The sequence below is a fragment of the Salvelinus sp. IW2-2015 genome, linkage group LG18, assembly GCF_002910315.2.
Source record: "Salvelinus sp. IW2-2015 linkage group LG18, ASM291031v2, whole genome shotgun sequence".
Taxonomy (NCBI): domain Eukaryota; kingdom Metazoa; phylum Chordata; class Actinopteri; order Salmoniformes; family Salmonidae; genus Salvelinus; species Salvelinus sp. IW2-2015.
Genome location: NC_036858.1, coordinates 45,787,888 through 45,800,913, shown reverse-complemented (window position 1 = coordinate 45,800,913; position 13,026 = coordinate 45,787,888). Strand labels below are relative to the sequence as shown.

At 43.3% G+C, this 13,026-nt stretch overlaps 1 protein-coding gene across 1 annotated transcript in view; it reads left to right on the top strand.

The window, feature by feature from the left end:
• The window catches only part of LOC111977336 (echinoderm microtubule-associated protein-like 6), an 84,354-nt gene that overhangs the window by 40,308 nt on the left and 31,020 nt on the right, over positions 1 to 13,026 (top strand). Inside the window, 7 exon segments of the mRNA XM_070448550.1 lie at positions 2,297 to 2,498; positions 3,533 to 3,670; positions 7,628 to 7,884; positions 9,481 to 9,693; positions 9,874 to 10,044; positions 10,330 to 10,436; positions 11,749 to 11,870. Coding sequence (XP_070304651.1) covers positions 2,297 to 2,498; positions 3,533 to 3,670; positions 7,628 to 7,884; positions 9,481 to 9,693; positions 9,874 to 10,044; positions 10,330 to 10,436; positions 11,749 to 11,870 — 1,210 coding nt within the window.

The following is a 13,026-nucleotide window of genomic DNA, read 5'->3' as shown; positions in this document are numbered from 1 at the left end:
GGATCTTGTTTGTGTGTAGTTGCGTTCTGCACTGCATGTAGCTTCACGTTCGGTTGTAGTTTTTTGTTTTTGTTTTTTTGTGTTCATCAAATAAAATGATGTACTTGGTCTGATTCTTCCGTCAACGAACGTGACAATAATGCCCTTTTTACAGTGCTACACAGAAACCCAGCCTAAAACTCCAAACAGCAAGCAATGCAAATGTAGAAGCACGGTGGCTAGGAAAAACTCCCTAGAAAGGCAGACACTTAGTAAGAAACCTAGAGAGGAACCAGGCTCTGAGGGGTTGCCAGTCCTCTTCTGGCTGTGCCGGGTAGAAATTATAAGAGTACATGGCCATTTAAAGCCAGATTGTTCTTCAAGATGTTCAAACGTTCATAGATGACCAGCAGGGTCAGTACCTCAGGAGTAAATGTCTGTTGGCTTTTCATAGCCGAGCATTCAGAGGTCAAGACAGCAGATGCGGTAAAGAGAGAGAGAGAGTCAATAGCAGCAGGTCCGGGACACGGAAGCATGTCCGGTGAACAGGTCAGGGTTCACTAGCCGCAGTCAGAACAGTTGAAACTGGAGCAGCAGCACGACCAGGTGGCCTGGGGACAGCCAGGAGTCATCAGGCCAGGTAGTCCTGAGGCATGATCCTAGGGCTCAGGTCCTCCGGGAGGGGAGGGAGAGAGAGAGAATTAAATTCACACAGGACACATGATAAGACAGGAGAATTACACCAGATGTAACAGACTGACCTTAGCCCCCCGGCACATAGACTATTGCAGCATAGAATTTGAGACAGGGGTGGGTCGGGGGAGACTGTGGCCCCATCCGACGATACCCCCAGACAGGGCAAACCAGGCAGCATATAACACCACCCACTTTGCCAAAGCACAGCACCCACACCACTAGAGGGATATCAACAGACCACCAACTTAGTACCATGAGACAAGGCTGAGTATATCCCACGAAGATCTCTTCCACTGGATAGGCAGATAATTCCATAAAAATGTAGCTCTATAGGAGAAAGCCCTGCCTCCAGCTGATTGCTTAGATATTCTAGGGACAATAAGAAGGCCTGCGTCTTGTGACCGTAGTGTACGTGTAGGTATGTATAGCAGCACCAAATCTGAGAAATTAGTAGACATGCCAAAAACCTTCGTAACAGCTTGTGGCTCTAGATTAGAAAGTGCTCCCAATGATTTTTGTATCCTCCGTGTTAAGGGATTTCCTACTTCTGTTCTTGAAAGTTTTGAGTCCCAGTGAAGGTTTGATTCCTAACTATGGATCAGTTTTAGTGAGAGGAAATCTGAAATAAGAATCCACATTAATTACTTTTTAGAAACGTTTTTTCCCCCAGGGTGTCAAAGCTGAAGTGTATTGTGCAGCCAATTAACTCTAGTTCATGTTACTCCGGTTGCCAGGGATTCTGTCCATACACACAGATTATGAGACTGGTTTCGGTTGCCAGGTATTTCGTTAGCCTATACAGATGTAGGATCTTAATTGATCACTTTTGTAGTGTATTTGAGTTTTAAAAAGGCTTCTAAAATTTGTAATTGCCATTTTGAAATTTCAGACTTGATTTGCCCTAACAAAACATTTATCAACCCCTACAAAAATGTACATTAATTATAATTCACATAATAATTCACATTACCTGTTGCTACAGGATTATTTTCCTGCTGTAGCAAACTGGCTAAAATTAAGATCCTAATTCTGTATATTGGTTGTAGCTGGTTTCTGGTTGCCATGTATTTTTATATATATTTTTCATATCGTGTGATGTTAGTGAGGTGTTGTTTTAGGAAGAGCCTGAGGATTTGTAGCTGTGCTTTTCCTGACTGAGTTAGAGACTATTTATGTATTAATTTAGTATTAATGAGGGGCATTGGGTGATGTCTTGCATTGGGTGATGTCTTGCTGATGTCTTGTTGCTTGAAATGCCTTCACTGTAGCAGCTCAATCTGTTCCTCCCTCTAGAGTTGTCTACTTCATTTCTCTCCCCTGAAATGAAAGTCTACCTGTATTAGTCACACATCACTCTGTGAAAAACATGCCACCTGAAAGTTGTCTGAACGTAATAGTTTCTATCTCTGGATTGAAGTGTAATACACAATGAAATGGATTAGATGCTACCCTTCATCACCTGCTGAAGAACGGGTGTGATTGTATTCAATCCCCTTTTGTTTTACATGACAGCGCATTCATTATTTGCGGTGTCTTTCTCATCCGCTGTCTCTCTCTATCCCTTTCTTTTTTTCTCTCCCTCCATCCCTCCCCCTCCCTATTCCCTCTCTTTCTCTCTAAGGGCTGTCTATTCGTAGTGTGTGTTGGAGGGCAGACCGCATCCTGGCGGGGACGCAGGACAGTGAGATCTTTGAGGTGATGGTTCGGGACAGAGACAAGCCTCTGCTCATCATGCAGGGTCACTGTGAGGGAGAGCTCTGGGCTCTGGACGTCCACCCCAAGAAACCGCTTGCTGTGACCGGCAGTGATGACCGATCTGTACGGTCAGTCTTAACTCCAGCAGTAATTTAGCTCGTACATCAGCTCCCTCAGAAGCATCTTTACACTAACATCTTTATAGACCCAGTAGTTATCATCAGAGCCTTCTTCCCTAATTTATCCTTTCTCAGTTTACCCAGGCCACCATCCCTGTTCATTCTATTTTAATGTACCACTTCATCCAGACTTTTCATCTTAATTACATACACTCAGTGAACCCTGACCAGCAGTACTACTCGTCCTTCTTGGTTCACTGGTTCTCCTCTCCTTCAGACAGCCCTTAGTTTGTCAGACACTGTTCTACACATTTCTAACCGGGACAGTTCTAGCCCAGAGTTCAGCGCTAGCTATAGAAAAGTCACAGTGCCAGCCTGTGCAGGGGACAGATACTTGATAATGACGCCACACAACCCCTTTCTACCAGGAGAGACAGAGTTCTCTGTGGGCCTGGTAACACTTTATTTTAACGGTCCCTAATAAACCATACATTAATCATTACGCCCACATTTATAAACCATCTATTAATCATAAGTAAAGTATTTTTGCAGTCCCTAATCTAAAGTGAGCGCTATCTAACCCTAACCCTTAACATAACCTAACCCAACCGTAACCGTTATGTAATCTTTTTGTAAATGCTTTATAAATGGTTTATTACGGACTGTTAAAATAAAGTGTAACCCTTAATTCAAGCCCTCACCCTGCAGCAGTAACTAGCTCATTAAAACATCTGTCTTAGTCACTTAGCTGCTACTGATATATTCTTCACTTAATACTTTCTAATGGGTGTGGCTACAGAAGCCATGTTCATAGCTGAAACTGTGCTGATTGGTTATGACTGTGTGTGTGTTTGTGTGTGTTTGTGTGTGTTTGTGTGTGTTTGTGCCTTTGTGTGTTTGTGCGTGTGCGTGTGCGTGTGTGTGTGTGTGTGTGGTGTGTGTGTGTGTGTGTGTGTGTGTGTGTGTGTGTGTGTGTGTGTGTGTGTGTGTGTGTGTGCACGCGCACGCGCATGCGTGGCTGCCTGCATGTGTGGTGTTCTCAGGTTGTGGAGCCTGGCGGACCATGCCCTGATAGCTCGCTGTAACATGGAGGAGGCAGTCCGCAGTGTGGCCTTCAGCAACGATGGCTCTCAGCTCGCTCTGGGCATGAAGGACGGCTCCTTCACCGTGCTCCGAGTCAGGTACTGCTAAAATGTACCTTCACTACCTACCTTTAGTCCCTAGAGTCAGTTTGTAGCTCACAGTTACAGAAAACATCCACAAACAAACACTTTTAGGTTCGAGTGTCAGGTACAACAAACTCCCACCTTCCATATCACTGCCTCCTTTAGTCCCAAGAGGCAAGTGCAGTACAGCACGCACTGTCTTGCACATTTAGTTCCCAAATACAGGCACCACTTACCACACCTGTAGTCCCTAGACTAATCTTTAGTACAACAAGCACTCCTTTCACAATCTGCTTTAGAGCTCAGTGTTCAGTACAGACTCTCCTATCGGGTATAGGACCATCACCTCCCCCCTTTACTGCTACAAGTTCACGCATCTCCTATTACCCACCATAAAGGTTACTACAAGCTTCACTCCGTTGATCTAGTGCGTGGGTGCGCGTGTCGGTGGAGTGGGATTTTTGGAGCAGCGGACACCTTTTGGTAACATAATATCCCCACCAGTCCCACTCCCATTCACAAGGGGGTGATAGGTGATAGCATATTATTTACATATTTAACTTTTTTTAATTTTGTGATAGCAAGGAAAAGTAATCTTCCCTTGCTAGTAGTAGCTAGCTGGCAGCCTGGCAAGCAGGCTTTAACCTGTCTAAAAACATAGCAAGCTAGCTAAGTTTTTTAGCTTCCCACATCTGCATGTGAAATAATCTGAGTTATAATAATAAAATATATATATACACTACTGGTCAAAAGTTTTAGAACACCTACTCATTCAAAGGTTTTTCTTAATTTTGTTACTATTTTCTACATTGTAGAATAAATGTGAAGACATCAAAACTATGAAATAACACATATGGAATCATGTAGTAACCAAAAAAGTGTTATATTTCAGATTCTTCAAAGTTGCCACCCTTTGCCTTGATGACAGCTTTGCACACTCTTTGCATTCTCTCCAACAGTCTTGAAGGAGTTCCCACATATGCAGAGCACTTGTTGGCTGCTTTTCCTTCACTCTGCGCTCCGACTCATCCCAAACCATCTCAATTTGGTTGAGGTTGGGGGATTGTGGAGGCCAGGTCATCTGATGCAGCACTCTATCACGCTCCTTCTTGGTAAAATAGCCCTTACACAGCCTGGAGGTGTGTTGGGTCATTGTCCTGTTTAAAAACAAATGATAGTCCCACTAAAGCCCAAACCAGATGGGATGGCGTATCGCTGCAGAATGCTATGGTAGCCATGCTGGTTAAGTGTGCCTTGAATTGACAGACAGACAATGTCACCAGCAAAGCACCCCCACACCATAATACCTCCTCCTTCATGCTTTATGGTGGAAAATACACATGTGGAGATCATCCGTTCACCCTCACCGCGTCTCACAAAGACACGGCGGTTGGAACCAAAAATCTCACATTTGGACTCCAGACCAAAGGACAAATTTCCGCCGGTCTAATGTCCATTGCTCACGTTTCTTGGCCCAAGCAAGTCTCTTCTTATTATTGGTGTCCTTTAATAGTGGTTTCTTTGCAGCAATTGGACCATGAAGGCCTGATTCACACTGTCTCCTCTGAACAGTTGATGTTGAGATGTCTGTTACTTATCCTCTGCAGCAGAAGGTAACTCTTGGTCTTTCAATACTCTGGTCCTCATGAGAACCAGTTTCATCATAGCACTTGATGGTTTTTGCAACTGCACTTGAAGAAACTTTCAAAGTTCTTGACATTTTCCTTGTTGACTGACCTTCAAGTCTTAAAGTAATAATCGTTTCTCTTTGCTTATTTGAGCTGTTCTTGCCATAATATGGACTTGGTCTTTTACGAAATAGTGCTATCTTTTATATACCCCCCTACCTTGTCACAACACAACTGATTGACCCAAACGCATTAAGAAGGAAAGAAATTCCACAAATTACATTTTAAGAAGGCACACCTGTTAATTGAAATGCATTCCAGGTGACTACCGCATGAAGCTGGTTGAGAGAATGCCAAGCGCATGCAAAGATGTCATTAAGGTGGCTACTTTGAAGAATCTGAAATATAAAATATATTTTGATTTGTTTAACATTTTTTGGGTTACTACATGATTCCATATGTGTTATTTCATAGGTATGATGTCTTCACTATTATTCTACAATGTAGAAACTAGTAAAAATAAAGAAAAACCCTTGAATGAGTAGGTGTTCTAAAACTTTTGACCGGTGGTGTATATTCTTATACTTGCTGGTGTAACCTAAAACAGTATCCCAGTTTGATATGCTGCTGTTGTATTCATTATGATATCAGCTAAAAATAGAACATCATGTTTTGGTCATGGAGAAAAAGCACATGGCTAGCTAGTTGGCTACAGCAGTTTCTACCATTTCACAATAGCCTGGAATCACTTGTTATTACCTATAAACAAAATACCCTTTTGGGTGGATTTGTGTTGTTTGGTTTACTGTTTGAACAGTCGCTGAGATTATATTTGGTTATCAATGCAAAATAGGCTACTTTGATGAATAGCCTATAGATCAGATCAAGGAACCAAGCGACTACATTGCCCCCACGGCTGCGTAAGGAATGATACGGGGCATCTCAATTTTCAGGTAATACAAAAGCTTGTTAAATCCCGGAGCGTATTACAAGGAGCCGCCGATTTTGTGACAAAAAAATGACATTGCAACACTAGCGTGTGAATTTACCTTAAGTGCTTTTTCCCCCAGTGGAAGCTCACAGGGTGGTCGAATGGCCATTTAGGAAGATCATTTCATTTAGGAAAATTAAGGAACGTTTTTACTTTGGTTAGTTAGCTTTCATAAATACTTGCATTATAGCAAAGCTGGCAAAAGTATTTCCAGCATCAAACTCTTCAGATACATCTTGTAAAGAAGGGCCATAAAGTTATGCAACCTAGCCTGCAGTGGCGCCATGGGCCAAAACCTCTGGTTTTAACAGCCTTCAAATGAGATGCTGAATTCATCACTTAAAGCCTGACTGAAGGCCCCAGTTTAATTTACTCCCCAGCAGATTCAGTTGGTATGCTGGCACTTTCCATTAGGTTATAGTAAATTGGTCCGCAGTGCTGTTAATCAATACTGTTTGAAGTGGCTAATCCTCACGCTGCACTTTGAAGTGAACAGTGCTCCTGATTTGCATTTAGTCTATCGGAAAAGAACGGGTGTACAGCATTAGGAGCAGCTTTTTATGATTGGATGAATTTATGTTGCCTGGGGCTGTGTTGTGCTGTATGATTTTGACTGAGAGCTGGTGCGTTTAAAAGGGTTTGACTTGTTACTTTGACTTTTTATCTACCTCATCGTTGGATATAGCTGTTTGAGACACACTGCACTGTATGCATTGATATTCCCCATAGGTTATTCCCTATGATTACTGTTCACCATATCTAATCGTTAGGAGTTTGTCAAGATAAGGGACAAACATCACTGGCACTATGATTTACAATTACAGCACATTATAAGAATACGAAGCCACACTGTCTATACGTCCTGTGATTACATACTTCCTTCCCCTTTTTGTGATCGTACCAACATTAACATTACCAGAGAGCAATTTAGACAGAAAAACATAATTATGTCCCCATCTAAAATTACCCATGAAAAATGAGTTAATCAAGTCTGGGCCGGCGGAATTGCTTTTGGGTGGGCGCAGCAGGTGTGATAAGACTGTGGTGGTTCATTGTAATGCGTCCTCCTCAGAGAGAGACAGCAGGAAGATGAGTTTAGTGGCGAGGCTCCCTCTCAGTGTTTCAGCTGGCCTCAGAGTCATTATGACAATGAATGGGCCCAGTCCATCTGCTGCTGCTCACTGTTGGTTAGATAGATGAGCTAGCCAGCCAGCCTCCTGCCTAGAGCTAAGGGATTCACTCTTCTTTTCTCTCTCTCTCCCCCCCTCCATCTCTCTTCCCTCCCTCCCTCTCATCCTTCCTCCCTCTCTCTCCCCTTCGCGTCCTCCTTCCCCCCTCCTCTCTCCCTTCCAGGGACATGACGGAGGTGGTGCACATTAAAGACAGGAAGGAGGTGATCCATGAGATGAAGTTCTCTCCGGATGGCAGCTACCTGGCCGTGGGCTCCAATGACGGCCTGGTGGATGTGTACGCTGTGGCACAGCGCTACAAGAAGGTGGGCGAGTGCAACAAGTCCTCCAGCTTCATCACCCACCTGGACTGGTCCATCGACAGCAAGTTCCTCCAGAGCAACGACGGTGCGGGAGAACGCCTCTTCTACAGGATGCCAAGTGAGTGAATCACCGCCACCAGCCGCCAGCCGCCAGCCGCCACCACGTTTTGGCAACGTTGTGACAATGTTGTGCTTTGGCAGCTTGACTTTGCTTTTGACAGATTCTGCTGTCACTTTGAGAGTGACTCACTTTGCAGAAAAGCAACGCTTCATAATGACTTAAAATTGTCCCTGTGTCTCTCTGAACTAGGCCATGATAACCATGGTATAACTCCTATTATCTCAGCTTACTGGGAACACTATCCGTGATTGAATCTGATGTAGCTGTTTCTTGTTTCCTTGTTGGGAGAAGGCACGTAAACAGATCACACAGCAATCAGCTTGACAGTAAACAGTAATTAGGTCCATGAATCGAAGGTGGATCACAGCTAGCTTAGTGCCACGCCAAACAAGCCCTTCTTACACACACACCACCAGCAGCAATCATCACATCACATCCGGCTTTAACGTCGATGTGGTTTCTTCTTATTTGTCTCTTCTGTCTGTCACACAGGCAAGGCTCTTCCCAGGCAAGGCTGCTTTCTAGGTGGCACTGTCTAAAACTCTAGACAGCTACACAAGCCTCCCAGTCACTACATAACCACTGTCTGCACACACACGCACGCACGCACGCACAAACACGCACGCACACGCATACACACGCACAAACACACGCACGCACAAACACAAACACCTCTCTCTCAAACTACACTATGTTTTTGGAGAGCTGTGTGAAAAGCCCTGTCAGAGTGAGTGACTCAGCGTTGCTCCAGGGTGTTTAGTGTCAGCAGACAGACTGTCTAGACTGACAGTCAGGAGGGCAACAGGTGATGCTGCAGAGAAGACAGGAGAGAGGGGAAAACATTGTTTGGTTGCTACATTTTCCTATTATTTATTAGGGGAAATATTTGACATCAATTGGTACTTTCTTACATTTACCTCAAACATATTACCTCAATGTGTTTATTTATTTGTGTTTCCTGCTTCACTTATCTGTCTTTTTAACATTGCATTATTTTGCAATTATAAAAGCCAAGGGGAATATTCTCTTAGAAAGTCAATTAATTACGATAATAGAATGACGTCAATCGAGTGTTGAAGCATGGTAGATTTTCTAATTTCACTTGTCCCATAGGGATTCTAGATAGCTCCCTCTTCCCTGGGGGTTAGACTAACAAACCACGTGCATGCACATGCACTGACACACACACACACACACACACGCACATACACAAATATTCATGCTGAGGACCCTAATTAAAAAAGGAGCTCCACAAGTGATGCAAGCTTCGGACAGAAAAGAGCTCCCGGCTCTAGGCTTTGTTTACGTTGCTATTTGGTTTATTTCTTGCACCAATTAAACCCCTCATTAACACAGGAACAGGGTGTTTGTTTGTTAACACCTTCAGTCTCATGTGTATGTAACCTTTGCCTACTTGTTGAGTAAACTTATTGCCTTTTAGTTCTAGCTAAGAACCTTAGCAGCTAGGTTAGTAGAGTTGTGACATAGTCAACATTATTTAAAGGTGCTATTATTTACGCACAACAAGCTGGTTTTACAAGATACATGCATCCTGCCAATGTTTGTCTTCCATCCTGTTTTTCTCCCCTGAAGTTGGGAAGCACCTGACCACTAAGGAGGAGGTAAAAGGGATCCACTGGAGCTCGTGGACAAGTGTGATTGGTCCAGAGGTGAGTGGGATCTGGCCCAAGTACACCAACATCAGTGACGTCAACTCTGTGGACGCCAACTACAGCAGTGCTGTGCTGGTTACTGGAGACGACTTTGGTCTGGTCAAACTGTTCCGCTTCCCCTGCCTAAAGAAAGGTCAGTAAATGTCTTTGTTCTGAATATGCAACATGCCATTTTTACTTTGGAGTCATTACAATAAAAAATACATGTGTACCCATGCAAATATAGAATGATGAGATAGGGAATTATGTTGAACACACTCCCCTTCTCTCATTTCATTTTGACTAGTTTTTCTTTCCTTGATGTTGTGAACAGGGGCAAAATTCAAGAAGTACATTGGCCACTCTGCCCACGTGACCAACGTACACTGGTCTCACGACCTGCAGTGGGTGTTGACCACCGGCGGGGCTGACCACTCTGTGTTCCAGTGGAAGTTCCTGCCTGAGGGCGTCATGAACGGAGGACTGGAGACCAATATACCACAAGGTACGTACAGTATTTAGCCTGAGGAACCTGGAGGTTTGATTTAAGAATGTATTGTATGGTTCTAATGAGAGACCCCATATTGTCATGTTGAGCTGGTGCTGAACTGTTCTTGGGTAGATTTGTGTATGAAATATTATTTCATATGATTAATCTACCTTAGAGTGACTACAGTACACAATAGCCATGCTCTTGTCAAAAGCCAATGTAATGACTATGTGAGTGATTGTTGCAGCAGTGAAATCCGTTTGCTTGCTGCCACTGTCTCCTGGTATCGGTTCCCTCTAGATGGCCATGCAGACTCGAACAGTGAGGAGTCTGACTCTGACGTGTCTGATGTCCCGGAGCTGGACTCTGATATTGAGCAGGAGACACAGATCAACTACGACCGACAGGTGGGTGTGTGGAGCTTACAGACACTGGAGGGAGTCCTATATGGGTCAGACAGAAAGTGGGTGAAATCAGGTTGAAGATGATACACGATATGAGGGACATTGAGAAAGTTCCATATGAGGAACAGTGAGAGTGTCTTACATGAGGTAGAATGAGTGTCAGTAGAGTTGTGGGATCTTAATTTGACCAGTTTGTTCGCAGTAATAAAATAATAAAATCATTTCAAAAGTTATAATTTCTTATCAGAAATTTGTTTTGATAGACTATAGTTTAGTTGTGAGATCTAGCGAGAAAAAGAGAACTGTGGGTTTTTAGTGAATTTATGTAAATCACGAGGCTCATTTAAATTTCCTGCGGCACAGGGAAATAATCTGCGACAACAGGGTAATCAAATGAAGATACTATATCTATATATGAGAATGACAGTTGAATGAGATGAGAGGAGAATATGCCCCATTTAAACTGGTGTTCGGGAAAAAACATGAGAGACAAGAGAACACACTACTCAAGGCTTAAACAATACCCTGTTTAAATACCCTACAGTAGATGAGGCAGAGAGAGAATAAATTGTTAGAACAACCCACATTAGTCAGTGTAATCTGAAATGGAATGGCCCGTTGTTAGTCAGAATGGCTCCAGCCATATACGAGGATCCTGAGGCATCCTGAAAGTCAATGAAGGTGCCGAGTGGAGATATTCTGATATTGATTGATGTTAGCAGAGAGAGGCAGCGAGGCGGACGGAAGGGGAGATAATATATTCAAATAGCAGAGTGCTCCTATCAGCGGCTTTGTATGGGATCAGCGCTGACTGAGACTTTATTTGTCGGAAAACGCCTGGGTTGCCATGGCATCCATCACATACCTTATCTCCACTGGCAGCTGGATCTGCATTTGTTGCCGTGACGATGCGGGTTGGTGCCACACGGAGCGCTGCCGTGTGTGCTCTGGAGATACATGGCCGGCTGTGCCAACACTGCTTCATGACAGATCAATGAGTTGCCTATTTAAAGTTTCAAGTGTGGGGTAAAAATATTATTGTCCCTGCATCTCTTAAGACTTCATTTTTGTCCTCATGCAACACTTTGCATTTGTTGATTGTTTGTCATTGGTAGTATTTCATATCATGGTTCGGTAAAACATATGATGTGTTGTAGGAGCATGAAGTCAACATGATCACCATTCATGTCATTTAGTCACCCTTAGCTGCTTGGGATTGTGGGGAAAGTGGTTGATAGCAGGTTGACATGATGTACAATATGAGGGACTGTTGTTGTTACAGGTGTAGAAGGACGACTGTGTGTGGTTGTTTCAGGTGTATAAGGAGGACCTTCCCCAGCTGAGGCAGCAGAGCAGAGAGAAGAAGCAGCAGGTCGGCTCCCTAAAGCGCCAGAGAGGCCCAGATGAAGCTCTCCGTCTAAAGTTTGTCCACGGGTAATGGGTTCTTATGACAGGTCTTATGGGTCTCATTTTGACTGTGTTACTAAGTGGTCATCAGAAAAATACTCACACGTGTGTTTTAGGTGTCATCTTTTCAATGTCAAATTGGTTGAGATGACACTCCACCATTTGAAATGACGTGATAAGGACAGATGTCTTGTATTGAATTGAGAGGAAATCGTGTGTTTCCATCGCGATGAAACAATCTCTCTCTCTCTCTCTTGGCCTGTCTGTGTCAGCTGTTGGATTGGCCTGTCTGTGTCAGCTGTTGGAATATGCAAATCCCTTTTCAAATCTGTAGTATTTAAATCATTTTTGCTAAAAATGTTCAAGATGTGTGAAGCAGTTAACATTACTGATACATGAAATACTTCCGTGTAGCAGCTCTAATACTCCCTCAGTGTCCTTTCCTTTTTGTAAAACTTAAAGACCTCACAGTGGGGGAGGCAGAAGTCTTTCAGTGTTTGAGCGATGAAATAAATGCCGCACATTTGATTAAAATTCCCCACGCAGGGTTTATTAGACTCTCTTATATAGGCCATGTAGGAAAGAGACAGCATACGAACTGTGCTTTTATTTGGAGTACCTTTTAGATAAGGATCATACCTTCACAGTTTCAGAACAATAGCCGTCTTATCTTAATATGTAATTTTCCCTAGTCAGCTTTACAGAAACACCCAGACACTCAGTCAAGGAATGAATTGACATTTTTGTTTCAGTATACAGTGCATTCCGTAAAGTATTCAGACCCCTTGACTTTTTCCACATTTTGTAACATTACAGCCTTATTCTAAAATGGAATACGTCTACACACAATACCCCATAATGACAAAGCAAAAACAGGTTTTTAGACATTTTTGCAAATGTATTAAAAAAACGGAAATATCACATTTACAAAAGTATTCAGACCCTCTACTCAGTACTTTGTTGAAGCACCTTTGGCAGCGATTATAGCCTCAAGTCTTCTTAGGTATGACGCTACAAGCTTGGCACACCTTTATTTGGGGAGTTTGTCCCATTGTTCTCTGCAGATCCTCTCAAACTCTGTCAGGTTGGATGGGTAGCGTTGCTGCACAACTATTTTCAGGTCTTCAGAGATCTTCGATCGGGTTCAGGTCTGGGCTCTGGCTGGGCCACTCAAGGACAATCAAAG